This window comes from Sarcophilus harrisii, chromosome 1 (genome assembly GCF_902635505.1).
Source record: "Sarcophilus harrisii chromosome 1, mSarHar1.11, whole genome shotgun sequence".
Lineage (NCBI taxonomy): Eukaryota > Metazoa > Chordata > Mammalia > Dasyuromorphia > Dasyuridae > Sarcophilus > Sarcophilus harrisii.
This window is the reverse complement of record NC_045426.1, coordinates 710,152,279-710,179,863: the sequence shown is the minus strand read 5'-3', so window position 1 is coordinate 710,179,863 and position 27,585 is coordinate 710,152,279. Positions and strand designations below refer to the sequence as shown.

Genomic DNA, 27,585 nt, shown 5'->3' with positions numbered 1-27,585 from the left:
GTCATTCACGGCTGCTCCTGGCACAGTGTTGCTATTACTGTGTACGGTGTTTTCCTGCTTCTGCTCCTTTCCCTCAGCATCAGTTCACCTAAGTCTTTCTGGCTTCTTCGAAATCCATGTGCGCTTTAATTTTATAGCTCAAAATGTCGCAGTCCTATACTGCATGATTCTTGTTGTTCAGCCATTCCCCAACTGATGAACATGCCCTCAGTTTGGTCCTGATCCCTTCCCTCAGTGTCAGTTCCTGTCAGTCTCCCCGGCCTCTCTGAAATCCTCCTGCCGGTCATTTCTTACCAAACAATAATATTCCACCGCCTTCATATATCATGTTGTATTATGAATTTATTGAATTGTACTATGTATGTGTATATATGAACTATGAATTGTATTATGAACTTATTCAGCCATTCTCCCTGATGGGCAGCCACCCAGTCTCCAGTCCCTCACCACCACAAAAGGGCCGCCACAAACATTTTTGCTCACATGGGTCATTTTCCCTCCTTTATGATCTCCCAAGGGGGGAAGGAACAAGCTATTTGTACAAAGATATCTCTGGAGCACAGACTCAGTAGTGATGATGCTGGACCAAAAGATGTGCATGTTTATAGCCCTTTGGGCACGGTGCCAGATTGCTCCCAGAATGCTTGTATCGGTTCAAAACTCCACCAGCGATGCATCAGTGGCCCAAGTTTCCCACATCCCCTCCGACATGTTTCATTTTCCTTACCCAGGACTCAGGAACCCTGAGCGCATTTAGGGAAAGGCCGCCGGATCGGACAGTTCCGAGATAGCATTGATTGTAGAGAGGACAGTCTGGAGGCTCGAGAAGAGAGTGAGAAGGTGATCGAAGCCACGTTTCAGAGAGTTTGGCTGTGAAAGGGAAAAGAAGTCCAGGGTAGCTCAGAAGGTTTCCAAGAGGTTGGGGGGACTTGGGCAGGTTCATGGGCCCCCGGGAAGGAGCCAAGCATAGGGAGAGACTGAGGGCCTACATCCTGCAGGCTTCTTGACTTCAGACCTGTAACTGATTCTGTTTTTAACAACTGCAGCTCAATAGCACTGGTATCCTTTTCTGCATTTAGAAGCACTCCGTGGGCCTTCACAGAGACCTGCACTGGAGTTGGGACAACATGAACCTCACAAGGGGAGAGGGCTGTGTTGCTGAGGGATGGCGGCCGAGTTTGGAAGGCTCGGCTGTCCTGGAGAGGGGAGCCCGGGCTTGTTACAGAACAAGGGGATGGGGGAAGAAGCTGCCAGGAGGCCCCTCCAGGCTTCCAACAAGAGGAGCCGTCCCCAGAGTGAGCGAGGGGGCAGATTCTTTCCCTCTGGGGTCTTCAACCAAAATGCTGACGACCACTTGTCGAGGGAGTGAGAGGCAGGGGCCCTCTGGCCCTGGGTTGGGCTGGATTGAGGTCCCCGCCAGCTCTCACATTTGGTGATCCCATAAATATTCCAATTCACCCTGCAGAGCAAAGGCTGTTAGAGGCGCAGCCCCAACACGTGTCTGTGTATTCCCGTGTATCACAAAGATGCTTCACGGACAAAACTCGGGTTTCATACAAACTGAGTTTGAGGAGGAGGTGACATCGTTAAAACCCTAGGGTGATGTGGGGGCTATTCTTTCTGTCGTTCCCCAAAATAGCTGTGATTTCTTCAGCGTGGGCAGGCCCTCCACGGCTGCAGGTATCAACCCCTGCCTGTCCAAGTGGCAGCTGCATGAATCACTGTGGCCAGTGAAGTGATATATGTCTCCATCCTAGGCTGGTCTTCGTGACAGGCACACAAACCGTTTCCAAGCCAAAAGCTGAAGCCTTTCCAGTTTCTTAGGACGTGCCAGAGCCTGTGCTTTCTGGCAGAGGCTTTAAGAACCATGGGTCACACCAAAATAATGGATATATGACTTAAATATAAAGGGTGACATCATAAGCAAATTAGAGAAGCGAGGAGAACGTTCTCTTTCAGATCTATGGCTGGGGAAAAAGTTCATGACCAAACAAGTGATAGAAGATGGCACCAGATAAAACGGAGAGTTCTGAGTATCTAAAATTTTAAGTGTTGCACAGATAAAATCAATGCAGCTAAAATGAGGAGGGGAATGGGGAACTGGGAAAAAATCTGCAGCAAGTTTCTCTAATGAGGATCTAATTTCTAAGACATATTGAGAAAGAACTAATTCAACTTTACAGGAATAAAAGCTGTTTCCTAATAGATAAATGATCCAAAAATATGACCAGGCAATTTTCTAAGGAAGAAATCAAAGCTCTTCAGCCATGTAACAACAGCAGCACTATCAGTAATATAATAGAGTAGCAGCAGCAGTATAGTAGCAGTGGTAGTAGTAGTAACAATAGTAGTACTATAGTAGTAGCAGCAGCAGCAGCAGCAGGAGGAGTGGTAGTAGTAACAGCAGGGGCAGTAGTGTAGTAGTAGTAGTAGTAATAGTAGTAGTAGTAGTGATAGTAATAGTAGTAGTAGTAGTAGTCATAGTAATCGTAGTATTATAGTAGTAGTAGTACTAATAGTAATAGTAGTAGTAGTTATAGTAGTAGTAGGAGTGTAGTAACAGTAGTAGTAGTAGTAGTCATAGTAATCGTAGTATTATAGTAGTAGTAGTTATAGTAGTAGTAGTACTAATAGTTATAGTAGTAGTAGTGTAGTAATAGTAGCAGTATAACTAGTAGTAATGGTAGTAGTAGTAGTAGTAGTAGTAGTAGTTGTAGTAGTAGTAATAATAGTAGTAATTGTAGTAGTAATAGTAGTGATAGTAATAGTAGTAGTAATAGTGATAGTAGTAGTAGTTATAGTAATAGTAGTAATAGCAGTAGTAGTTATAGTAATAGTAGTAGTGTAGTAACAGTAGCAGTAGTACTAGTAGTAATTGTAGTAGTAGTAGTAGTGATAGTAGTAGTAGTAGTAGTAGTAGTAGTCGTAATAGTAGTAGTAGCAGCAATAGTAATAGTAGTTATAGTAGTAGGAGTAGGAGTAGGAGTGGTAGCAATAGTAGTAGTAGTTATAGTAGTAGTCATTATAGTACTAATAGTAGTAGTATAATAGTAGCAGCAGCAGCAGTAGTGGTGGTGATGGTTGCAGTAGCTGCAGCAGCCAGTTACATTTATATAGTACTTCCTATGTACCAGGCACTGTGTTAAGCTCTTTACAATGGTCACTTTTGATCCTCACAACAATTCTGAAAGGAAGGTGCTATTATTCTCTCCATTTTACAGATGAGGAAACAGAAAAACAGAGATTCAGGGACTGTGCAAGTAGCCAAGAAGAATCTGGACTCAGATCTGAATCAGTCTTCCCAACTCTAGATCCAGTGTCTGCTTTTCCTTTTAGCTTCCTCTGGGGGAAAATGCCTCAAATCCTTAATAATTAGAGATTTTTAAGTCCCCCCCACCTCCATGAGATTGGCAAAGTTGACAAAAAGGGGAAGTGACAGGAGCTGGAGGGCTGTGGAAAAGCAGGTGCACACATGCATTGTTGGTGGAGTTGTGAACAGCCTTTCTGAGAGGCAACATGGAGCTGTGCCTCCTCATGAAATCCCTCCCAGGCCCAGCCCCAGGATCCAGAAAGAGGAAGAGGACCTGTGTGGGCCAGGAGGTCTGTGGTGACAAACAATGAGTGATGTTAAGGGGTATCTGTTGACAGAAAAGGCCGTACCGGGGTGGGAGATGGATGTTATGGTGGGAAGAATGTCTCAGAAAAGCCTCAGAAGCCCTGCCCAGACTGAGGCAAAGTGATATGGGTGGGAGACCGGGAAGGGAGGCTGTGACCAAGGAGGCCCCTGAGAGAGGAGCTGGAGCTGTCCTGCTTCTGACCACCTCCCCCCTTTGTGGCCCCTGCCCCTTTCCTCTCCCCTTTCCCCTCCTGTTTTCCTACGGAGTGAGGTGGATTTCTGTACCAGACCCAGTAGGACACCCCCTGTTTGAGCCTGGTCCGGTGAGATGAAGGTTCAGGCAGTGCTCGGCCTCCCTTCTTCTCTGGGAGGGAGACCTGGAAGACATTGCTCTGGTTCCATTGGACGGAGGGGAGGCCGAGTCGGGCAGAGCTGACCCCTGGCCCTCATTCAGGGAAGATGACCAGAAAGGGGAAAGACTGAAGGTTTGTGCAGTTTGAGGATCCATTGACAAAGCCTGGAAAGGCCCTACAGCAGCCTCCGGGGCCCGAGCAGCTGCAGGGGGTGTAACAAAGCAGCGGGCAGACATCACCAGGGTTGGAGTGCAGGGAAAGGGGGAGAGGAGAGAGGCTTCCCCGGACCCCCCTTCCCCAGAGACTCCCGGGCCAAGGCCACGGTGGGGGGGCCGGTACTAGTCATCAGGGTCCCTCCCAAGTCCGAGGTCCAGGCCGGCCACGTGTAGTGATGAGTGTGTGAGTGTGAGTGTGTGTGAGTGTGTATGTGTGTGTGTGTCTGTGGGTATGTTCATGTACACACACACACTTAACTGTTTAAAGAAAACTTATTTTCAGAAAGAACACATAACTGAGGGGGAAAGTTTCACCCATTAATCTTCCCTGTGAGAAGGGATTATTTGAACCACAGGGCTCTGCCTGGGCACCGGGCACCAGCACAGCCGAGCCAGGGCACCAAGGATTCGGGGGAGATGCCCGGACCAGCCTCCCCTTTCCCCTAGAACCGTGCAGGGAGAGAGCTGTGGGGCCGGGGCTCTGCCCTCCGTCCTGCCCGTCTCGGGTGAAGGAGCCCAGCAGGAGCTGGAGCGGAGGCCGGAGGCCAGGCTGAAGCCAGGGCGGCCGTGGCTCTGAGCTCAGGGGCCGGGGGTCACTCCCAGAGCAGGGCCGGGCCCGGGCCCCTGCGCCAGGCCCAATTAAGCTCGTTTCCAGAGCTGCGCGCCAAGAGGGAGAGGGCGCCTGCCCCAGCCTTGGCTAATCACCTTAAAACGCCTCCTGTTTGCACAGCAACGCCTGGGACTTGGAGCCGGTCCAAACGCGCTTGTTTTCTCCCTGTCAGGTTCGGGTTTTGGACATGCCGTCCAAGACGTCAGTCTGTACCTTGAAGCCAGCGGCCGGTGCCAAGGCGGGCATGCCCATGTGCCTGGAGCTGTGGCAGGTAAGCAGCGGCCGCGCTTGTGAAACCCGGGCCTCTGAGTCAGGCTCTCTGACTCCCGGCAGGCCTCCCCTGCAGGGGGCGCCGCCCAGCGCCGGGGCAGGGCACTGTGGGCTTGGGGAGGCCAGAGGCCCCCGGGCCCCCACTCGGCGCACAAGGGGCCGAGCTCCGTACCCGAAGGGCTCCTCCCTCTCACGTCCACAAGGCGCTCTCCCCCTCACTCGCACCCCAGGCAGCCTGGAACCCCAGGATCCAGAACCCTCTACTCCATCACCAAGAAAGGGCAGCCAGCCATGATGGGTGCCTGCTGCCAGGCCAGTGGGCAGTGCCCGGGGTGGTTCCCTCCCTTTTTCCAGTTGCTTTTTATTTGGGGCTGAATTCTGCCCCTCTGAGACTGCTCCCAGGGGAGCACAGAGCAGGCCACACACACACAGTCGCCCCCACCCCCAGCGGTCCTGTTGGTCCCTCCCTTCGGTGAGTGCCCATGGGTGAAGGGCCCTGTTCTCTGCTGTTCCCGTACGTGTCTCCTCCCTCGGTGCCCGACACTGGGCCCGTCTCCTGTCCTGAACCCTCCTCCACGCGGCCAGAGCTCGGGCCCTTTGGATCTTGGAGCTCCGTCTCATTCCAGTCCCGGAGACCTCCAGACTCATCCTCAGGAGTTTCATCTTGTAAAGGGACTCCATCGTCCAAGCCTGTCCGGGCTCCATCATCTGCCTGGAGAATCCGCCCCCTCGGCGCTGGGCTGTCTGACGCCTTCCCCGAGCCTTCTGCAGTAACGAAGCCTGAAGCAGGGCCGAGGAGAGGAAGGCCTTCCTGCCCCCCCCCCCCATCCCCTGCTGCCTCCTCAATCAGCCCCGGGGCTGCAGCCACACAACTGCCCCAGCCCCGGCTCCGTCTCAGCCACAGAAACACCGCGTGGAGCCAGGCCTGGCCCCCTTGGGGGATCCGTCATATCCAGGCTGATGGTCCCAGCCCTGGATCCCTCACTGTCCCCCCAGGTCCCCCGGGCCTGATCCTGAGCTAGGGAGTCTCCCAGGCCACGTCCTCAGCCCGCCTTGTACTCCTGCGAGCCCATTCCCCATCTCGGCCCGGAGAAGCCATTGTAGAACTCGTCTTCCCTCCGCAAGCCTGTCACGACTCCCCCGTGGCTCTGGCTGAAGGCCTCACCCCCGACTTTCCTGGGACAGCCTGGGCTCCTTAAGGAAGGCTGCTCCTCCGCCTTTCTCTTCTTCTAACTTCACATGCTCCCCCCCTTCCCCCGTCTCTGACAAACAGGGGACCCTCCTTTGCCGAGGCGAACTCCTCTCCTCCACTTGACCCCATGCTCCTCTTCTCACTCATTTCTTCTTTTCTCTTTTCTCTCTCTCTCTCTCTCTCTCTCTCTCTCTCTCTCTCTCTCTCTCTCTCTCTCTCAACTTCCAGTCTCTTCCTCATCCTTCTGCTCCTTGCAAACATGGCCAGGCCTCCCCCATTCTTAGAAAAGCCCCCCGGGCCTTACCATCACCCCCGCCCATGTATCCTGCATCTTCCTCTCAGCCTCTCTGTGACAAAGCTGTCTACACTGGCTGCCTTTTCTCCCACAGCCCCTTCACCCCTTGCAGTAGCTCCCCTGGATGTGAGCCGGGTCCCCAGGGCCCGGGACCAGGTTCAGAGTCCATGCCTGGATAAGTTTCCCAGTGGCCCCAGGGACAGGCTCCAAGACAAGGCCATTCTCTGCCCCGCTTGTGGGTGGGGGAGCCTAGGCTGCCTCCAGAACCCCCAGGAGTGGGATGCCTCACCTGGGTCAGAGGGCAGAAGGAGGCACGAGGAGTGGTAGAGGCCCAGGCCCCTTGGCTTTGGCCCCTGCATGGTGTGGGGGCATCTGGGCAGCTGCCCCTCCTTTCGCCCACTCCCCCACAGAGCCAGCCGGGCCACCCCCTGCATCTCCCATCACTTCAGCCAGAAGAAGAAGCAACTGAAGAATGCTCCTCTCACCATCCACTCCCCCCAACCTGTCCTGGTGGCGCCAGCTGAAAAAACCCAAGAATTACCATTAGCTTGCGGCTTTGTGCTGACCCAGGGTAGAAGAGGCAGCGGAAGTGTGGGCAGCCGGGCAGACCCTTGTCCGAGCTGCTCCGCCCTGTCTGGGCTCCCGGGCTCTTGGCCATTGGGCTCCTGGGCTCCTGGGCTCCCGGGCTCCCGGGCTCCCAGGCTCCCAGGCTCCTGGGCTCCTGGCTGTCTAGGCCTCTAGGCCCCTGGGCTCCTAGGCTCCTGGACCCCTGGCCGGTGGGCAAGCTCCTCAGCTGGAGCCCCTCCATCACAGTAGCAGGAGAATTGTCTCCCAACCCATGTTATTGGAGCTTGTTGGCAGACATCCAGCTGAGGATCTCAATGGAAAGAGGGTGTCATTGGGAGCCAGACAAATTGGCTCCTCTGGGGCTTAGCAAGGAAAAGGGATGGGTCTGCCCGTGGATCCGGTGTGACCTTCTCTGGGCGAATCGCAGACCCCGACCTTGCTCCAGCGCTTCCTGGCGCTCTCTGGAAGGGATTCCCTCCTTCTCTGGTCTTCTTCCCTCTCATGTCCCCTCGGCCAGGAGCATGTCACTGTGGGGGGAGAAACCAGACCCGGAGGCTCCTGGCTTCACTTCTCCCTCTGAAGGACTCCCAGCGAGGAAGCAGTGGGCCAAGTCCCATGGGAGACGCGGTGGAGGAAGTCGGCTGGCGGAGGCTCATGGCTCTTGGGGGCTCACAGCTCTCAGAGGCTCACGGCTCTAAGGGGCTCGCGGCTCTTGGGACGCCCCTCCCCTTCGGCGATTACCAGCTCAGCCTGGGCGCCTTCCGCTGCTCCCGCAGTCTGTGACTGGAGAGAACGTGTCATCGATGTCAAGTCGCAAAGCCACGTCCCCAGTGAAGGACGCCCATCATTGCTTTCCACAGAAAGCTCAGCTACCAAAATCAGGGTCATTGGAAGAAAACTCATCAGGCCCCGAGCCCCAGGATCTGGAAGGAAGGTGGAGAAGTAAGAGCTGCTGCAAAGACGGACTTGAACCCAAGGACCCAGAGCAGAGCGAGCAGAAGCCAGTGTGTGCAGGGTTCAGAATTCAGGGAAATAAGCAGCAGGCCCCAAGAGCCAGCAGGGTCTGCTCCGTCTCTGCATCTTACAGGGGAGGAAACCGAGGCACAGAGACTCCTCAAAGTCTCATCCACCCCCACACACACCCCTTCCCCGGAGCATCAGTCGGGTCGGAAGGGCTGCAGAGGCCACCTTGTTCATCCCTGCATCTTACAGGGGGCCATGCTGGGGCCTGGGGCCCAGGGGTTCAGCGTCAGAAGCTGCCGTGAAAGTGTCATTCAGAAGAGGCTCGACGGCTGCTCTCTTGCTCCTCCCAGAGAACCACAGGACTCCCCCCCGACCTGCAGGCAAAGACACCCCTGAAGAGCATGCACTCCCCATGGGAGGGAATGGCAGACTTTCCAGGCGATGAGGCTCTGTCGGCCGCTGGGCACTGGTCAGGCGTCTGCTCTTTGTCCAGCTGCCTCCTGGGCACCGGGAATGGAGATGAGACCCGCTGCGTGTGGAGTCGGTGCTAAACCGGAGGGCAGCCCCCGCCCACGTCTGCGCCACGTGCATGCAAACTGAGCACACCCGAACGGGGCACACGCGGCTGGCCGTCGGCCTTGTGGGGAGGGGCCCAAGGAGGCTGCATGAAGATGGGGGCCGGGCCGCATCCTACAGGAGGGTGGGGAAGGGAGAGAGTGCCCAGGCCTCGGACAGAGAGCTGGTGGGTGTGAGTATGTGAGTGTGAGTGTGTGAGTGTGAGTGTGAGTGTGGCGGAGGAGCACGAACTTCAGGCAGCTTGTGACGAAGGCCCAGATGCCCACCGTGTCCACCCTCGACCTGGCACGTGCCCAGGGTCTCCCCCATGCACCTCACTGGGCCTGGAGCTGGCCCGGCCTGGGCCCAGCCCCCAGCAGAGGCTCCCCATGAGTCTGGGGTGGCTCCTGGTCAGAGCGGGGGATGCATTCAACAGCTTCCCAGGAGGGTGGGGGCGGGGCTGCTTCTGCTTCCTGTTGCCCGTGCCCAACATCCAGCCCTAGGATAAAGCAAGTCAGTCTTTTCTGGCTCGATGGAAGACGGTGGTCCCCGGAGCAGGCAGGGGAGGGGCTGCCACACTTCTGCCCTGACCTTTCCCTGTCCCCAACCCGTTGCTGACCCGACCCTGAGACCATCCCACCAAGTCTACCCCCCCAGAGGGAGCGCCAGGCTGGGCCAGGCTCACAGGTTCCCAAGCCGGACCATGAAGGCCGGGCCCTCGGAAACCGCCCTGGGTGAGGGGAGATGTCCCTCCATAAAACTCTGGGCGGGTTCTCCTTAGAAGGGAGCCCAGCAGGGTGGCTGCCGCACCGGGGCCGGGAGTCTCCCGTGCCCACGAGGAGCGCCCGCCCCAGCCATCGCCTCCTCCCATAACCGGTGACCAAGGTCAGGCTCATCACTCTTTTTGCCGGGGGAATGATGAATCCTTTCCTCCGCGTGACATGTGATCCGGGAACGTTCTTCTTGCGGAGTTATTTCGGAGGTTTAAATAAATTAGGTGTCTGCCCGGGGTGCCGGCCCTCTGACCCGTGACCCCATTAATCACCCCCGCCAGGATTGGCTGCGGCAGGATTCCAAGCCCGTTAGCTCTGGGTAACGAAGCCGGCTCTCCCGGAGGGGGAGGGGGTTTCAGCGGGGAGGTTGACAAAGCACAGAAATTTCATTTTTCACTGGGGGAAAGCTGGCAACTTTTCTCAGCCGGCGAGATTAAACAGGTAAGTGCGTGGGGCAGCGAGATAAATGGCGTTCTGGAGGCTGGGGAAAGAGAGGGCAGAAAAATACCCCCAGCCCAGGAGGAGCGGCGGCTCGGAGCCCCCCGCCAGATGTGCAGGCCCTGGGCTTTGTATCAGTGGTACGGGACTCCCGGGATGGAGAAAGTACTGGACAAACTGGGGGCGGGGCTCGAGAAGTCACCTGGGAAGTGGGGAGAGCCCCCGACTCAGCGCCAGCGCCCCTCTCTTTTTGGCTCTGGCCACTCATTTACCTCAGGATCCCTGTTTGAGCTTTGGACCTGGCACACAGTAGGGGCTTTCCTGAGTGCTTGTGGGTTGGTGGATCGAGCCTCTGTTTCCCTCTCTGTGAAAGGGGGTTGTGCTCATGCAGCTGGGCCTCCCAGAATTGTGGGCACAGAGGGAGGCGTCGAGCCCAAGGTGCTCATTGGGAGCCCTGGGGAGGAGGATCCTGGGCCGGGCCCGGAGGCCCAGGCCTCCTTCAGCCCTTGGGGAGCGGCTGGGCTGGCTGGGGGTGGTTCTCAGGGGAAGGAGGGAAGGCGCTGACTCCCCATGTCCCCACAGCCCGCCTGCGGCCCCTGCCCACTCCTCCTGGTCGGGTATGAAGACGGCTCGCTGATGCTGTGGAACGTCGCCGAGAGGAGGGCACTGAGCCGCCTTTCCTGCCACCAGGAGCCAGTCATGAGCCTGGGCTTTGACCCAAGAAAGGCCAAGGGGCTGTCGGGCTCCTCGGAGAAGGCGCTCCGCGTCTGGAGCCTGGATGAGCAGCAGAACCTGAAGGTCAGGAGCACTGGGCCCTGTGTCATTTATCCCGCTCTGCACTAACAGTCTGATAGGCTGAAAAAATATTTAGCCATGGAGAGGAATCGCTGCAGACCCCCAGCTAATTAATCACAGGGTACTTGGGTACAGGGGGCTTGTCTGCAGCGTCTGGGGCGGGTGGGAGGGAGGGCCAGGACGTCCCCCTCCCCCCAGCCGTTCACATGGTTTGGATTTTTTCTCAGGCCGTGTCCTGTATGTCTAAAAAAGGGCCGTCAATGAGAAGCCATCCCGGCCCCTCCGAGCGCTTATCAATGGGGGAGTCGGTGCAGGCAGGAACAGGCTGGCCAGTTGGTGGGGAGGGCCGGGAGAGGACGCTGGGATGCATCCTGGGAGAATACCCAGGTGACTGAGGGCCAAGGCCTGGTCACGGGGGCTGATGGGAACCCTCAGGAACGGGATGTGGGAAGCCTGTGGGGCTCCTGCCTTTGTTGTGGAAACTCTTCCTAAAATAACGGCTGGGGAGGCTTTCCCAAAGAGAGGCTCAGAATGCACCTGGGGGGTTCCCACAACCTCAGGGGGTGTTTGCAGTGTCTGTCCAGTGGCCACTGTGGAGGCCTGGAGCTGGAGCTTAATGTGGGCCCCAAGGCCTTTGGGGGCTCATCCCCTCCACCCCCAGCATACAAAGCCTTTTTTCTCCTGAAAATTAAAGGTCAGGGGGAGAGGTGGTGGGATTCCAGCTAGCTAGTGGAAGCATTAGTACAGGGATGGGGTGCCATGTTAATTCTGTATGGGGAGGGGTGATTAGGAGAGGAATAAAAACAAGTGAGCTCCAGACCTGCAGGCTGGACTCTGAGGGCCCAGCCTGGGATTGTGGCTCTTTGCCTTCACCATGGTCTGTCGTTCCATCTGTCTCAGCCTCGGACCCTCCTCTCTGAAAGGAAGGGCTGCATTGGGCCCTCAGGGCCTTCTGTCCCTAGGGCGGAAGGATTTCCATCCTCTCTTTGGGAAATGGGTCTGGAAGCTCCTTCAGACCGAACTCCTTGTCCTCGAGGAGCAGAATGGAGCTCCAGTACCACCCTGAAAAAAGAGCCCCTGTCAGGGCTCCACAGAGGGGGCTTTGCTTCAGAAGGAGAGGAAGCCCTGAGGGATTCCACAGGCAGCTCAGCCACGGGCGAAGGGTCGGGCAGGAAGGCTCCCCCCTGCTCCCTGGGACCAGCCGTTGGTGGCAGGGGCGCGGCCTCGTCCCTCGGGCCCAGCCTGACCTTGGATCTTCTTCCTCACTCTAGAAGCCCCTCATTCCCAGAGTGTGCTCCTAGGTCTCCCGCTGCCCCCAAATAAGGCCTCCTGCCCGCCCCCAGCTGTTTCTTCCTTTAGAAGGGGAACCGCAAAGGGCCCTAAGTGGGTCTTGACTGTGGACCATCTTCCCTGAGCTTTCCTGCAAGGGGCTAAGGTGGAGGAGCCCTGGGCCCTTTGGGCAAAAGGAATCAATCAAGAGCAGTCCTGTTTCCTTCCTCCCTCCTTTCCTTCTTCCCTCCCTCCTTCCCTTCCTTCCTTCCTTCCTTCCTCCTTCCTTCCTCCTTCCTTCCTTCCTTCCTTCCTTCCTTCCTCCTTCCCTCCCTCCCTTCCTTCCTTCCTCCCTTCCTCCCTTTCTTCCTTCCTTCCTGCCTTCCTTCCATCCTTTCGGCAGCTATAAAGCTTCCACCTCTACAGCACAGGCAAGGATCACCCATTCCTATTAAAAACACTTGACAGTATAGGAATAAATGGACTTTTCCTTAAAATAGTCAGGAGCATCTATTTAAAACTGTCAGTAAGCATCATATGTAATGGGGATAAACTGGAACCATTTCCATTAATATCAGGAGTGAAACAATGTTGCCTACTCATCACCATGATTATTTGATATTGTATTAGCAATGCTAGCTTTGGCAATAAGAGTTGAGAAAGAGATTAAAGGAATTTGAGTAGGTAATGAGGAAATTAAATTATTACTCTTTGCAGATGATATAATAGTATTCTTAGAGAACCACAGAGATTCTACTAAAAAGCTATTAGAAATAATTCACAACTTTAGCAAAGTTGCAGGATACAAAATAAATCCACATAATTTATGAGGGAAACAGGTTCAAAGAAAGGGGTTAGACAGCTAGTCATTGGAGGAGACTGTCTCCACCCTGGCCCCCTCCTGGGCAGGTACCTGGTGTGAGTCCTGGCAGGTTTAGCTTACCTGCTAGGTAAGGAGAAAGATGGGGGAGGAGGAAAGAGGGTAGGGAAGGACAAGGAAAGAAGAAATATGTTCAGCTGGGAAACAGGAAGGAATAAGCATTTATCGAGCCCCTGCTATATGCCGGGTGCTTTGCCCACATGATCTGGCCTTGGCCAAGCCAGAACAGACCAAGCAGGCCATGTGACCTCTCTGCTCGCCAGCCCTCCCGGTGTCCGTTCTCACGACTCTCAGTGGTCTGGCCAGACAGAGGATGTCCACCTGTTCTGGACAGGGCTCCTGCAGCCAGAGGCAGCCACAGTAGGACGGGTCTTTGGGGACAACATCCCCCTGGAAGTTTAGGATATGGCCTTCTCATAGAAATAGGCCAATGGCATTGGTCCACAAGAACGGCCCTGCAGAAATGCATCCGTATTAATGCCATTTTCTCCAGTTAAAGTATGTCTGTAGTTACTAATTAGGTTAGACCCAGGCCCCCCAGGGCCCCCGCCCCCTCATGGACAAAGCAGTTACGCTCTGTCCCAGTCCCAGCCTGGGCAAGTTTTGATAAATATTTTTTCCATGTATTTCATATATGGTGGAGAAGGACTTTGGTGGCTGTAGAAGGGCTTTCTCTGACAGTTGGGCAGCAGGACTGCACAGGGGATCCTGGGAAGGAAAGGAAGAAAAAAGGGGAGGGGAGCTAGCCTTCGGGCCGGGAAGAGCCTGACTGTGGGACCCCTCAGCACTCCAGAAGCAGCTTAGAGGCAGCTGGGCTGCACTGGGGGAGGGGCTGTCTTGACCTGGGAATTTGGGGTGTGGATGACATCACATGTTTCCCCCTCCTGGGAACACTCTCCTCAGGCAGACTGCCACTCTTATTTCATAAGTAAGGCATCTGTGGCCAGGGCCATCCTGCAAGGTGAGGGGCAAAGGCAGGGCTGAAGCTCCTCTCCCAACTGTGCACCCCGGGCACATGTAGGGGAGCCGGCCCATCAGAGCTGGAGGGCCACGGCCCTTCCTGCCCAATAGCCTCCCCCATGAGCCTTCCTGATCCCCACCATGGATGGTCACTCAGTAGTACCTTGTCCATACTGTGTCTCCTTTCACACATGGTGGAGTCTTCCAAGGAGAAGCATAGGTGGAAGCAAATGGAATTAACCTGGACAGGGATTCTAACATGGGAGTCATGAAGGGCACGAGACAGCGGGTGGCCAGTCCCTGGAGTCCTGCTCTGCGGTGCAGGCCACTGCTATCTCAGACACTCCTGACCAAACGTTCCAGGCAAATCGCTTTAGTGCTGGCTGCCTCAGCTTCCTCGTCTGTAAAATGGGATGATCCCAGGCTTGTCGTGTGGATCAGATGAGCTAAGTATTTGTAAAGTGCCTGGCCCATCAACAACACTATAGAAATGTTTGTTGTTATTATTAAAGTGCCTGGCACATGGTAGGCACTATGTAAATATTGGTTATCATTACTGTCATTCTCAGCACAGTGCTGGGCACACAGTAAGCACTATGTAAATGCTGGTTATCATTATTGTTAGTCTCAGCAGGGTGCCTGGCACACAGTAGGCACTACATAAATGCTGGTTATTGTTTTGTTATTCTCAGCACAGTGCCAGACACATAGTAGGCACTACATAAGTGCTACTTATCATTACTATTATTCTCAACAGGGTGCCAGGCACACAGTAGGAACTACATAAATGATTTGAGGTCCAAGGAGCTGAGTTTGAATTCCAGCCTGACTCTGTACCGCATGGGCACTGCTAAGCCTTCTCACCCTTGGCCTCCTCATCCCAAAGGAAGGCTTTGGAGTCCGTGACCCCTCAGACCCCTCCAGGTCTAAGCCCCATGATGCCGAGGAGCCAAGGACTAGGGTTTCAGGCTGTTTCTTCAGAGGGAGTCCTTTGGGCCCCTCCCCATGGAAAAGAAGCCCCCACTGCTGCGCCCGCATGCACCCCTTTGCTCAGCGTGGTCCGCTTTTCCCTCTCGCACCAGCTTGAAGTGGGGACCAACAGCTGCTCGGACTTAAACCTTAAATTTATAGCGCACGTTCTAGTGCCGAGCTAAAGTTTTAATGTATTAATGAATTTAAAAGTTAAAACAGAAGGGCCAAAGCAGAGTCTTGTCAGAGATGTGGATGGGCCTTGCGAGGGGTCTCTGCCATCATTGGGGAACATTAAAGGGGGAAGGCGGTGGGGGCCCCCCGTTAGCAGGCAGTGGGGTCATCTCACTGCACGGTGATCTCCAGGAGAGGCCTGAACAAGAGAAACGAGGAAAGCTGATCCCGTGCATCTTAATTCAATGTCAGGCAGAGCCCACCTCCAGGCGAGTGTACTCTGTTTTAAGTTTGAGGAAGGCCCGGCCTTTGGGGAAGGAGCGTCTGCCTGCCGCCTTAACAGTCTGTCTCGCGCCGGGCTCCCCCTCCCCCCCCTGCTGCTTCTTGGGCAGATGGACCCCAAACTGGAAAGGAGACTAGAAGAGTTCCCAAAATGTCTGCAGCTCTTAGCGCCCATCTCTTTAGATGCCATTTTTCTTCAGATGATTTGCTGTGGCTGAAAACACACCCCTCCACACACCCCTCCCCTCCCAATCCCCAATAAATCCGCAAAGTCATCCTCCGGTAGCAGATCGGTGTGGCTGCGATGGTGTAAATGCATTCAGGTCGGTCGTCCTTGTTATTATCCCTACTCATCCTTCCCAGGAGGAGTTCGTGCCTTCTCCATTATTCAGGTCCGACTTTATTTCTGAAAAATGTGGCTTGTGGTTCTATTTATGTAGCTATTGTCTGGCTCTTTTAGGTAGATTGATTCATTCTGAAGCTCCTTTTCCTGCTGTGTTTTATTGACGGGAATTCTGATGATTTGTGCAGAATGCTTTTATGTGCTCTTTTCTTTTTACTTGATTCCCCAAGGTTCTGCAAGTTCATCCTTGGCACAGAGATAGATGACTTCTTCCCTCTTGCTGGTGGCCTCCCCTGAGCTTCTTTTTCATGTCTTATCGCAGTAGCAGCATCTCTAGCACTACATCAAGTGAAAGGGATGGCAACGAGCATCTCTTGTCTCGATTCTGACTTTTTTGGACAGGATTTTGTTGTTCAGTTGATACTGAAGTGGCTTACCATTTCCTTCTCCAGCTCATTTTACAGATGAGGAAACTGAGGCAGGCAGGGTGAAGTAACCTGCCCAGGGTCACAGAGCTAGCATCCCTGGCCAGATTTGAGCTCAGGAAGAGGAGCCCAGGGCTGTATCCACTTACTGTGGTGCCCCTCAGCTGCCCTGGAAAAGATCCTAGGGTATCTCTGTAAAATATAAAGCTAGCTCTTGGTTTTCAAAAATTGTATGGTATTGTGGAAGTAACTAGATTTAGGCTAATAGCTTCACACCATATACAAGATGAGACCAAATGGATACATGAGCGAGATTTAAAAGGTCACATCATAAACAAATTAGAGAAACGGGGCTGGGGGGGAGAATTATTTACCATATTTATGGGGAGAAGAAAAGAGAGGATCACAAAAGAAAAACTGGATAATTTTAATTTAATAATAATTATTATTAATTATAAAAATGAAGAGTTCTGCACAAACATATTCAATCAAATTAATATTAAGAGCCAAACAACTTACTGAAAAGATTTTTTTGCTCTAAGTTTTTCTAATAAAGGTCTCATTGCCAAGATATATAAGGAGCTGATTCCAGTTTTAGGAATAAGAACAATTCCCAATTGATAAATAGTCAAAGAATACAAACAGATAATCTTCAGGAGAAGAAACCCAAATGGACACTATTATTGCCATGTGAAAAAATTTCCCTAATCATTAATTAGAGAAATGTAAAATAATTAAAGAAACATAATTAGAGAAAGCACTTTTGAGGTTCCTATACCCATCACATTGGCAAAGATGAGAGAAAAGGAGAAATGACATATATTGGAGGGGCTGTGGAAAAAGAAGTATGCTGATGAATCGTTAGGGGGGGACTGTTAATTAATTGGTACAAACATTCTAGAACACAAATTGGACACAAACACAAAAAGTTACTGAAAGGTGTAGGCCTTTTGGCCCAACTACCACTACTAGGTTTCCCTCTTTCCAAAAGTTAAGAATAAAAAAGCATTTAGTAACTCTTTATGTGGTGGCAAAAATGGAAACTTAAGGGGATGTCCATCAGATGGGGAGGTAGGAATGTGCTGTAAGAAATGAGGAAATCAGTAGACTTGGGATGGAAAATGTGGAGACTGAATGTGGATCGAAGCAGAGTATTTTCACCTTTTGACTGTTTGCTTGCTTTTTTTCCTTATGGTTTTTTCCTTGTGGGTCTGATTTTTAATTTGGGTAGCATGACAAATATAGAAATATGTTTAAAAAGCTTGTACATGTATAACCCATATCCGATTGTTTGCTGTCTTGGGGAAAGAAAAAGGAGAAAGGAAGAAAAAAATTGAAATATAAAATCTTACAAAAATGAACTTTGAAAATGGAAAAATATAATTTTATTGAGAAAATAAATAAATGTAGCTCAAAAAAAAGAGGAAAGGAGGAAATAAATTATTATAGGGAGACATGGAAAAATGTTATTAATTGATGCAGAATGAAATAAGGAAACCCAGAAAAACAACTTATTCTATAGCATCATCATTGTAAAAGGAAATCATTTTGGAGACATTTATAAACTAATGAAGATGGGATTAGAACCAGATAGACTCAGAACCAAATCATATGGTACAACAGCAATTTAGATAAACAATTTTAAAAGGCCATAGGAACCATGATCAGCCGTGAACAACCACTATTCCAGAGGACAAATTATCAAACTTACTGCCCACATCCCAACAGAAAGGTGATGGATTCAGTCTCCAGAAGAGATGTGTATTTTTTTTAAAACATGGCCAATGAGGGGATTTATTTTCCTGCACTGTGCATATTTATTACTAGGAATTTGCACTTTTTTCCTCTGATGGGATAGGAGAGAGAGGAAATAGATTTCTGTGAATTAGGCCTCATCAAGACACACAAGCTTACTGGAAATGAGATAAACTGGTCGTGCAGCCAAGAGTAAGGAATCACAGGTATACATCAGAAAATTTGCACGAATTGATACGGACTCAAATAAGCAGAACCATAAGAACGGTTATGTGTGGTGACTACGATGGCGTAAATGGAAAGAGAAAGACGACTGAATTCCAAGCAATGGAAAAATCATCAATGACCTGAAGGTTCCCCAACAGTTAGCCATTCTCTCTCCTCAACAGAATGCTGCCCGTCCCTGTTGGATATGTTTTTTACTTAGCTCTTGTTGTAAGGGAGGAAAGGAGAATATTTCTACAAATAATTGTGATGTAAAAACAAAAGGAATTGGAACTTATTGTTTTAAATAGTGAAGGATAACAGACGAACAGCTTGCCTGTGGCACCAGTATCCGTGAAATAAGTACAGGAATCAAAGGCGAGGTTCCAGCGTGTCTCATGGACTTGGAGGGAGGGGGTATGAGGAGGCCGTTCTCTGCCCTGATGAAAGGAGGAGGAGATCGTGGACGTCCTCTCCTGAGCTCTTGGAGCGAGAGCGTGCTCCCCACCCAGCTCTGTGGGGTTCTTTGGGGACCCCCAGAGTGTGCAGCTCAGACCCACCTTGTGGAGTCTTTCAGCCCTGGATGTCTTTAAAGATCACACAAGAAGAAATGGGTCTCAACCTCGAGAAGGAGGGAGAAACAGCAAAAGGCGCAGAGGATTTTTTTCTTTTTCTGCGAGTGCGCTCGTAAATCCAAACCAGATGGGCGTCCTCATTACTGTACATTCCGAGTACCTGAGGTAATGCTTGAGTTTGAAAGCCACTCGGTGACCCCTTCCCCTCCATTGTGGCTCGGCCTCCCTGGACTGGCTCTCAGAGAGATAACAGCCCTGCTCTCGCCTCCGTGCCCTCCTCGGCTCCGTTATCCCACCGCAAGCTCCTGCCTCCCGGTTGGGATGCGGGCAGACTGGGGCACCGACATGTCCCAAGCGGCTGCTCACTCGGATGATGAGCCCCTCGTCAGCTGCTTTTCAACAGCAGTTTGCTTTCGAAGGAAAGAAAGCTGAGATGGAACAGTCAAGTACAGGTGGTGGCCAGACCCTGTTCCTTCCCCTTCCGTACTTGTGGCAATGCTCACGACCCTTAAATAATGCTCAGATTTATTTTCATCTGGATATTTGGTTCTCCGGGGATCCTGACGCCTTCCCCCAGCCTGCCCCAGCAGCCTCGGTCAGGCGCTCCTGTCCAAGCCCACGCTGGCCCCAGGTGACCAGAGACAGGGCCCGTCCGACCTCTGTGGCCTTCAGTGTCGCTTGCTGCAAAGCAGAAATAACACGCTGTACTTTTCTTACTTAGAGCAAGATGGTCAGTTTAAAAATAAATACATGAATAAGTAATTCAAGTTTCACAGAACTAGGAGGGCTCCAGTCCAAAGGTGGGTTCACAGCAAGCCTGGGAGGCCCAACAGCTGGGCCTGGAGGCCATGGATGCACCCAGCGAGGCAGGCAGGAATCCGCGTTCCTAGAATCATGACCTGTAAAGGGGCTCCTCCCGCTTCCTAGCAGACTGGGGGGTTCCAGAGTGGGCCCTCCCAGGGCTTTGGGGCACTTCTGCCCAGGCCTCTTCTCCAGAGTGGGCCAGTTCCCAGTTCTTGTAACCCGGTGGCATGGTCAGCACAGGCTCCAGGCCTTCTGCTGCCCCTCGAGGCTGCCCAGCCCTGCCCGGAGCACCGTGCCCGCAGCCGGATTCTGTGCTCTGATGGGCCGGACCTCCCAGCCCCTCCTAATTCCTGAGGCCGGACCCAGCAGGCACCGCTCAGACTTGCTTCCCTTCTCTTCAGTCTTTTAGCCCAAGTGTAAGATTTCCATTTCCCCGCTGAGGGCCAGTGAGCCGGGCTTCTGCCTCGTCAGGCTGGTTGGGGTCCTGTGCAGCTGCACCCCACGTTCGCTCCCTCCCAGCACGGTATCGGCTGCACGCAGAGGAGCACGCCATCCAAGCTGTGGAAAGCATCCCCAGAAGTCCAGGCTGGGTCCCCAGGCTGTTCCATTGGCCTTCTTTGCATCTTCTCCTAACTGGCTCCTGGACTGATTTCCCATCCCTTCCCTTCCAGTTCCAATCCTCTTCCTCCTCCTCCCGCCACAGACAGGAGAGAGCTCTGGATACCACCAAGGAATCAACCAACCAACCACCATATTGGGCATTTACTTCCCACCTAGGCACTATGGGAAGGGGCCTGGAGGATACCAACACAAAGCCAAAGGATCTTGTTCATTCCCCCCAGGGACGGGTCTCCAGTGCTGACCCTCCTCAAACTCGGGCGCTCACTCCCTGCTCGGTGCCCTTGTGTCTGCTCTGTTGGGAAGGGCGGACGGGATGGTGAGAGGGATTTCTCGCCCTCCTCAGCAGGATGGAGTGCATCCAGTCGGGATCAGGCCTACAATCTATGTGATCTCATGATTTCTCCCCTGGCCATCTTGAGGCGTTGGGAGAGGAGGAGGAGGGCCCCCCGGATGGAGGGAGGACACCCCCCTCCAGGTGACCCTATGGGAGGTCACAGACATGAGACCCTCCAGGGCTAGGATCTGTCTTCCTGACTCGGATGACTAAATCGACGACATTTTTATTGAATGTGTGAGTGCCATGATTGACCCACATTAATTTTGGGCATACTGGGGGTGGAAGAGGAAGAGCCACAAGGGCTCACCGGGCACCAGCAGCCTTCTGAGCATGGATGACCCACAATAACACAAACGCCAACTGTTTCTCCTGCCTCCGCCCCCTTTCTGTATCTGCAAGTCTCCGGTCATCTCCTGCCCTCCCCTTTGGTCCCTCTGTCTCAGGTCTCTCCCTTCTCCAGTTCCTCCACATTTCTGTAAGAGCAGAGCTGCCCACGGAGCTCCCCCACTCAGCTCCAGAGCTCCCCTTTCGATCCCAGGTAAACTCCACTTAAAATTCTCACAAGTTCCAGCCTTATTGGACATGACTTTCCTTCCCACACTCTGGGATGTGGCCAAAGTGGCTTCCTCCTCCCTGTGGACCTTCCCCCTAGCCCTCTTCAGCCGTCTCCCAGGCCTGGAAGGACCCCCTCCTCCCCTCTCCCTCTCTGCTACCTTAGATTTAAATCCTTTGTACCTGGGGGTAGTTATTCACTTTATTTATGCCTTCTGTGCGTGTCCGTGGACTTGCTGATGTGATCTCCTTATCCCCTGGGCCTAGCTCAGCACTGGTTGGGAGATGCTATGTGGTAGTTGTTCACAGGATTAATCAGTGAGGGAGGGGCCTTAGAACAGGGAATGTCAGGACTGGGAGGGGGCTTAGAACAGGGGGAGCCAGAGCTGGGAGGGAGCTGAGAACATAGAAGTTGGAGCTGCCCTTTGTTTTGCATGACTGTGCATGTTAGTAAGACTTAGTTTTTCCCTCTCAGTGGGTGAGGGAAGGGGAGATAAGGGAGGATTCTGAATTGAAAAGACAATGGCATTTTGAAAGGTTACTGCAGCGGTTTGGTGTGAGGTGAGGGAGGCCATCCTGTGGGGTGGGGAGCGGCCATGAGGGATGTTGGGAAGAGAGAAGGGACAAGATCTGGCGTCCGCCCTGTATATCTCTTGTGGGTGGCTGGATTTTTACGCAGCGTCTCCTCCATTAGGACGCCTGGTCCTGCGCACAGAGATGGTGATGATGGGGTAATGATGGTGATGATGAGGACGACAACGGGGTGGGGGTATTTTTGCCTTTCTCTGATTGCCCTGTGACCGACCCAGAGGAAACGTGCAATGGATGCATGTTAACTGACCCTGGGCTGGGAGCCTGGGTGCCCGGGAGGGCGGCATACCCCTGCGGGAACAGTAACAGGGAGAAGAGAAGGGTCTGTCTGAAAGGGTCTTAGATACTATTTTAAGATCTCTTCCCTTTGGGATGAGGAAACTGAGGGCGAAGTTAGGTGATCCTCAGCACTCGGCAAATCTAAGACAAAGAAGCCTTGGATAAGATCACAAAGCTCTGTATATTTCACTGATTCATGAAGGAGAATTGGAATAAATAAGAAGGGAGGGGGGAGAAGCTCAAGGGCAGCTACAGCAACTTAAGCTGTCTAGGCATGGAGGGGTTGCAATCTCCCCCAGCGGAGGGGAGCACCATCCTGATCACACTTAGAATTGAAGTACTTGGAGTCTTCTGGTGTGTCTGGAAGCTCCCTCATCCCCCTCTCCTCAATGAGCCTTGGAGGGCGAGACCCCACATATAAAGGTCTTCTCTGAGGGTCCCCATTACTAAGAATGATGGTGATGATGGTGGTGGGATGATGGTGATTGTGGTGATGGTGATGATGGTAGGGTGATGATGATGGTGATTGTGGTGATAATGGTGATGATGATGCTGATGATGAGTGGTGCTGATGATGGTGATGATGGTGATAATGGTGATGATAATGAGTGATGATGATGATGGTGGTGATGGTAATGATGAGGACGACAACAGAGACACCATGTTCCCTCTCTGGCTCAGTCAGCAGAGATTCCCAGAGCCCTGAGCCCCACCCACCTCACCCCAAGACACTGGACATTTTTGTGGTGCTGTGACATGTTCTCCTGAACATCAGTGGACCGTTTCACGCACCCCCTTCCCGGGCTGTGCGGTTGGGAGCTTTCAGGAGGATCAGCGCTTTGCCTAATTACACAGCAGCTTCCTCCTGGCCTCCCCTCCATCCAGGGCTCCGTATTTCTGAAGCACTTCACAGGTGTTAATTTGCTAAGTCGCCCAAGATCCCTGTGAAGTAGGTGGGCATTGTCAGCCCCATTTCTGTAGATTAAGAAATTGAGTGGAGACGCTCAGTGCCAGACTGTGGCTTTTCGGGGACAAAGCTGGGATTAGCTCACTTGGCCCCCGCCTGAGGCGGGAAGGCCACGCTGCTGCTGCTGGCCAGACTGGGCCTGTTTTCTTAAGGCTGCAGAACAATGACAGGCCACGATGATGGAGCTGGGTCTGAAGCTAATGTTGGTTGCATTGGGACTTGGGGAACAGGGGCAACAAGCATTTATGTGGCGCCTTTGGAAAGCCCTCTACAAATGTCCCGTTTGGTCCAAACAACAGCCCCCAGGGCCGGCCATCTTCTGTTATGAGATGGAGCCTTCAAGGTGGGCCCTCAGCCTGGAGGCAGAGTCCAGTTAGCCTCCTTGGCCCCTGCCATCGGAACCACCTGCAAGTGGCGCCTTCCTGGATGTGAATACCTGGACCAGACCTTGTTTTTAGGCCCCTGTTTTCAACTCTTCCTCCAGTGTGGAATTGGGGGAGACTAACGCCAAAGCCTGGTTTCTCTCTATTCTTTGAAAACCTTTTAAACTGTTGTTTTATGGAGCATCACATTCATGTGACCCCATTCAATGCCCCCCTTTTTACAAAACTCTTTTGTGTTTAATTTATTGGTTTGTTTTTAAATCTCCATCATTTCTGTATTCTCCCTGGCCACCGAATCATCCTGTGTAATGAGTTAAAAAGAGGAAAAATAAGGAGTTCTAACAATCAAGCAGATTTGACAGTATTCCACATCTTGTAGTCCCCCACTTCTTCAAAGAGGGAAAGGAAGGGGCAGCTAGGGGGCGCTATAGTGGGTAGAGCACCAGCCCTGAAGTCAGTAGAACCTGAGTTCAAATCTGGCCTCAGACACTTAACACTTCCTGCCTGTGGGACCCTGGGCAAGCCACTTAACCCCAATTGCCTCAGCCAAAAGCCAAAAAAAATAAAAAAAAAGAAGGAAAGGAAGTATATCATTTCTTCCTTCTTTTGGTACAAGCTTGATCATTATAACAATCCCATAATTACACAGCATTCAGCTTTGAATGTTTTTTCTTTTGTCATTACGTATGATAGCTCCTTGCTTCTGCTCACTCTACTTTGCCCCAGTTTATATACGCCTCCCATACTTCTCTGGGTTCTTCCTCTTTATCATGTCTTCAGATGAAGTCGTCACTGCCAGGGTATAGCTTGTGAATCAAGATGAATGGGAAATAGTGGGGTCATGAGGAGGGTGATTTTTAGGAGAAAGACAAAAGGTCATGCTGCAAATTCCTTCTCTTCCTCTTCTTCTTCCTCCACCCTTCTCTGTCTTCTTCCTCTTTATCCTTCTCCCTCTTCTTCTTCCTTTCTTCTTCCTTCTCCTCCCTTCTCTGGCTTCTTCCTCTTTATCATCCTCCCTCTTTTCTCTTCCTCTTCTCTTTTTCTTCCTCCCCCTCCCTTCTCTATCTTCTTCCTCTTATCCTCCTCTGCCTCATTCTCCTTCCTTTCTCTTCCTTCTCTCTTCTTCCTCCTTCTGCCTTTTCTGTTTTCTTCCTCTTTATCCTTCTCTCTCCTTTCTCTTCCTCCTCTCTTCTTCCTCCTCCTTCCTTCTCAGTCTTCTTCCTCTTTACCCTTTTCCCTCCTTTCTCTTCTTCCTCCCTTTTTCTTCCTCCTCCTCCCTTTTCTGTCTTCTTCATTCTTTATCCTCCTCCCTCCTTTCTCTTCCTCCTCTCCTCTTCCTCCTCCTCCCTTTAATGTCTTCTTCCTCTTTATCCTTCTCTCTCCTTCTCTGACCTGCTCAAAGGTTTTTCCTATTGTCAGGAACGTTTCAGGCAGATCACAATGTATCCTTTCCTCTCCACCTTAATTTTGTAGGTTTGCAGAACTCAGGAGCTCACCAATCCTGGAATAGCGGACATCGCCATCCGGCCAGACGGAAAGATAGTGGCCACGGCGGGCTGGGATCATCGCATTAGGCTGTTTGGCTGGAAGCAGCTGAAGCCCCTGGCAGTTCTGGACTACCACAGTGCAGCTGTTCATTGTGTGGCCTTCTCTGATGCGGGTCGGCCAAGCGAGCAGCTGCTGGCCAGTGGCTCCAAGGACCAGCGCATCAGCGTGTGGTCAGTGTATAACCAGCCCTGAGAAGAACCCCTTGTGGGCCCTCCCTTAATCAGTGACTCCACAGGGGCCTCCAGGGGCAGCGATGGACAGGGCTGGACTCGGTTTGGCAGAGCTGGGGTGAATTCAGCCTCAACCACTTACTTTTTCTCTTTATAAAATGCTTTATGTCCAGGTGAGGTCCCACAGGACACTCAGTCTGGTGGAGAAAGCTCTTTTTCCTGTGTCTCATTTCCAAAATACGAAATGTCTAAGAATACAAGCCATTCCCCATGGGGTTAAATGGTCAAAGTAGAAGGAGAAGCAATTTCCTAAGCGACAAACCATCCAGGGGGATGCTCCAAGTTACCAATAAAGAATTACAAACTAAAACAACCATGTCACATCCATCAGTTTGGCAAAGCTGACAAAGAAGGAAAATAATGTATGTTCTCGGGGCCATGGGAAAACAGGGGCCTTAATGGACCTCTGTTGGGGCTATAGATTCGTTCCCCCATTCTGGAAAGCAATTCCTAAGTTAGGAAAATCTTTGTTCCAATGATAACCACCACCGGGCCCACACTCGGGGGAGCAGAAATGGATCCAAATGGACAACAATATCTGCAGCAGCTCCTTTTCTGGTGGCAAAGAACTAGAAATGAGGTGCAAAGGCTCATGGGGGATGACTGAATGAATCGTGATGTGTGATGGGGTGGAGCACTATTGTGCTGGTTGCAGAGAAGCCTGGAAGGCTCGGATAGACTGATACAGATGGAAGGGAGACAGCGTACACAGTGACAAGAGCGTGGGAAACGACGGGAAGTCTCGGGGACTCCGCTGAAACGGGTCTCGGGGTGAAAGGTGCCGCCATGTCCAGAAGAGCTGACGGACCTTTTGTGCAGTCGGTGCATCAGCCTGTTTTAATGGCTGGCTTTTTGGTTTTTCTTTTTTTTTCCTACTGGGGCAGCAGAAGTGGGAGGGCAAGGGGATCGATTTTTGTTCATTGAAAAAAAATTAAATTTTACAAAAAAGCAAACGTGTTTGCTTTTCACTTGGTTTTTCCTCGGCAGAAAAGTCTTGGGTCCCACCTTGATTATTCACTTCTAGGCAAAGCCAGGCTTGGGGGACTCTTCCTTTCAAAAAGGAGCCTTTTGTGACGTAGCAGCCTTAGGAAGGCCTCCCCTGAGCCTCATTTCTCTACCCAAAGGGCTGACCTCTGTGGTGGAGCCCTCATTGCCCGGAGAGCCTCATCATTGCCTCCCTAAGGAGGCTCCCTCGGGAGATCCAAGAGCAGGTGTCCCCCTGACGTGCAACGTTCTTTGGTAGCCAAGTTGGGATCGTTGTCCAGGGCAACAGCAAGATTATAAGATGATCAGTTCTGACAGACGTGGCTCTCTTCAACAGTAAGACGATTCAGATAGACAGCCTGGGACTGTGAACACCCTCGGAACCCTAGACTCCCGGCATTCTCAGCTGCACAAGCTCCCTGGAACATTTTTCATTTCCTCATGGGCTAAAGCTCCCGGAGCAGGCAGTGAAGCATCCAAGCCCCTAACGGCCCCACGAGCTGGCTCCGCTTTGAGTAGCAGGCTCAGAAGGCTGACCACTGAGGCACAGGTTGCTTCTGCCACCATGACAGGCATCCCGAGGGCTGCTATCTACACCAAGGGAGGCTCCTGGAGCTAAGGGCAGTTGGAGAATCCCTGAGGGGGAGTCAGAAAGCCTGGATTCTAGGCTCTTCTAGGGATTTCAGATGGAAGAGTGGCCTTGGAGTAGATCATCCGGCCTCAGACTCAGTCCTTACCTTTCCAGTGTGCTTATGCACTGGTCTGTATTCATTCCCTGTGCTCGTGTTATCCTCCAGCAGGCTCCGTGAGCACAGGATCATCATTGGTCTCAAACCTGTGCAGGACTTCGTATCCCTCCCACACCGAAAGTGCAGGAGGCCAGAGGGCAGGGACGATGTGCTCTAGCTTCGGGATCCCTGTGAATGTCAGGACTTCCCCCATAGATCAAGGACCGCCATCAAGATGCACTTAGGCTGTAATCTTGTCTAAGATTCCATGAGAGAGCTTCGAGTCGGGACAAAATCCTCCCACCATCTTTGGGAGTTTAGATTCGATACAAGGGATTTAGATTTAGATACAAGGGAACTCAAGTCCCTTGTATGTATATTCCTGTAACAGGAAAGAAGGAAGGGAAGGAGGGAGAGAGGGAAGAAGGAAAGAAAGGAGGGAGGGAAGAGAAAGAAAGAAGCAAGAAGGGAGGAAGGAAGGAGGCATTTATTAAGTACCCACCTTGTGCTAGACAATGTGCTGTGCACTTTACAATACTTCATTTAATCCTCTGAACAACCCAGGAAGCTTAGGGGTTATTTTCCTTGTGTTATTCTTAAGGAAACTGAGGCAAACAGGCTAAAGGACTTGCCCAGAATCTCCTATCTCAGAAGCATTTGAATTCAAGTCAAAGAAAGACAATGGCCACAGAGGGGAACGAACCGCAGTCCCAGTCACAGAATCTCCAAGATGCACAAGCCTGAGCAGAGACTGAGGCCAGACGAAGGCCTGAGCAGGAATGTCCCCACCCTTCCAACAATTCACTTCATGTTGAATCCCTGCCATGATGGCAGACTCACTGCCTCCCACGGCAGCCACTCCACTGGCTAAGGAGTTCCCCACCTGGCTCCCTGTGATTCTCAGAGATTGGTTTGGGGCAGCTAGAGGACACTGTGATGGATAAAACACTGACTCTGGAGTCCAGGAGACTCCTCTTTCTTAGTTCAAGTCTGCCCTCAAACACGTCTTAGCTGCATGGCCCTGGACAAGTCACTTCACTCTGCCTCAGTTTCCTCATCTGTAAAATGAGCTGGAGAAGGACA

The 27,585-nt window shown here is 52.2% G+C and overlaps 1 protein-coding gene across 1 annotated transcript in view; it reads left to right on the top strand.

The window, feature by feature from the left end:
- GNB1L (G protein subunit beta 1 like) overlaps positions 1-26,913 on the top strand; it is a 124,338-nt gene extending 97,425 nt beyond the window's left edge. Inside the window, exons 6-8 of the mRNA XM_023505348.2 lie at positions 4,967-5,065; positions 10,430-10,645; positions 24,486-26,913. Of these exons, the coding sequence (XP_023361116.1) occupies positions 4,967-5,065; positions 10,430-10,645; positions 24,486-24,752 (582 nt within the window). The 3' untranslated portion in view covers positions 24,753-26,913. The remainder of the gene's footprint in view (positions 1-4,966; positions 5,066-10,429; positions 10,646-24,485) is intronic.
- Positions 26,914-27,585: the final 672 nt, after the last annotated feature.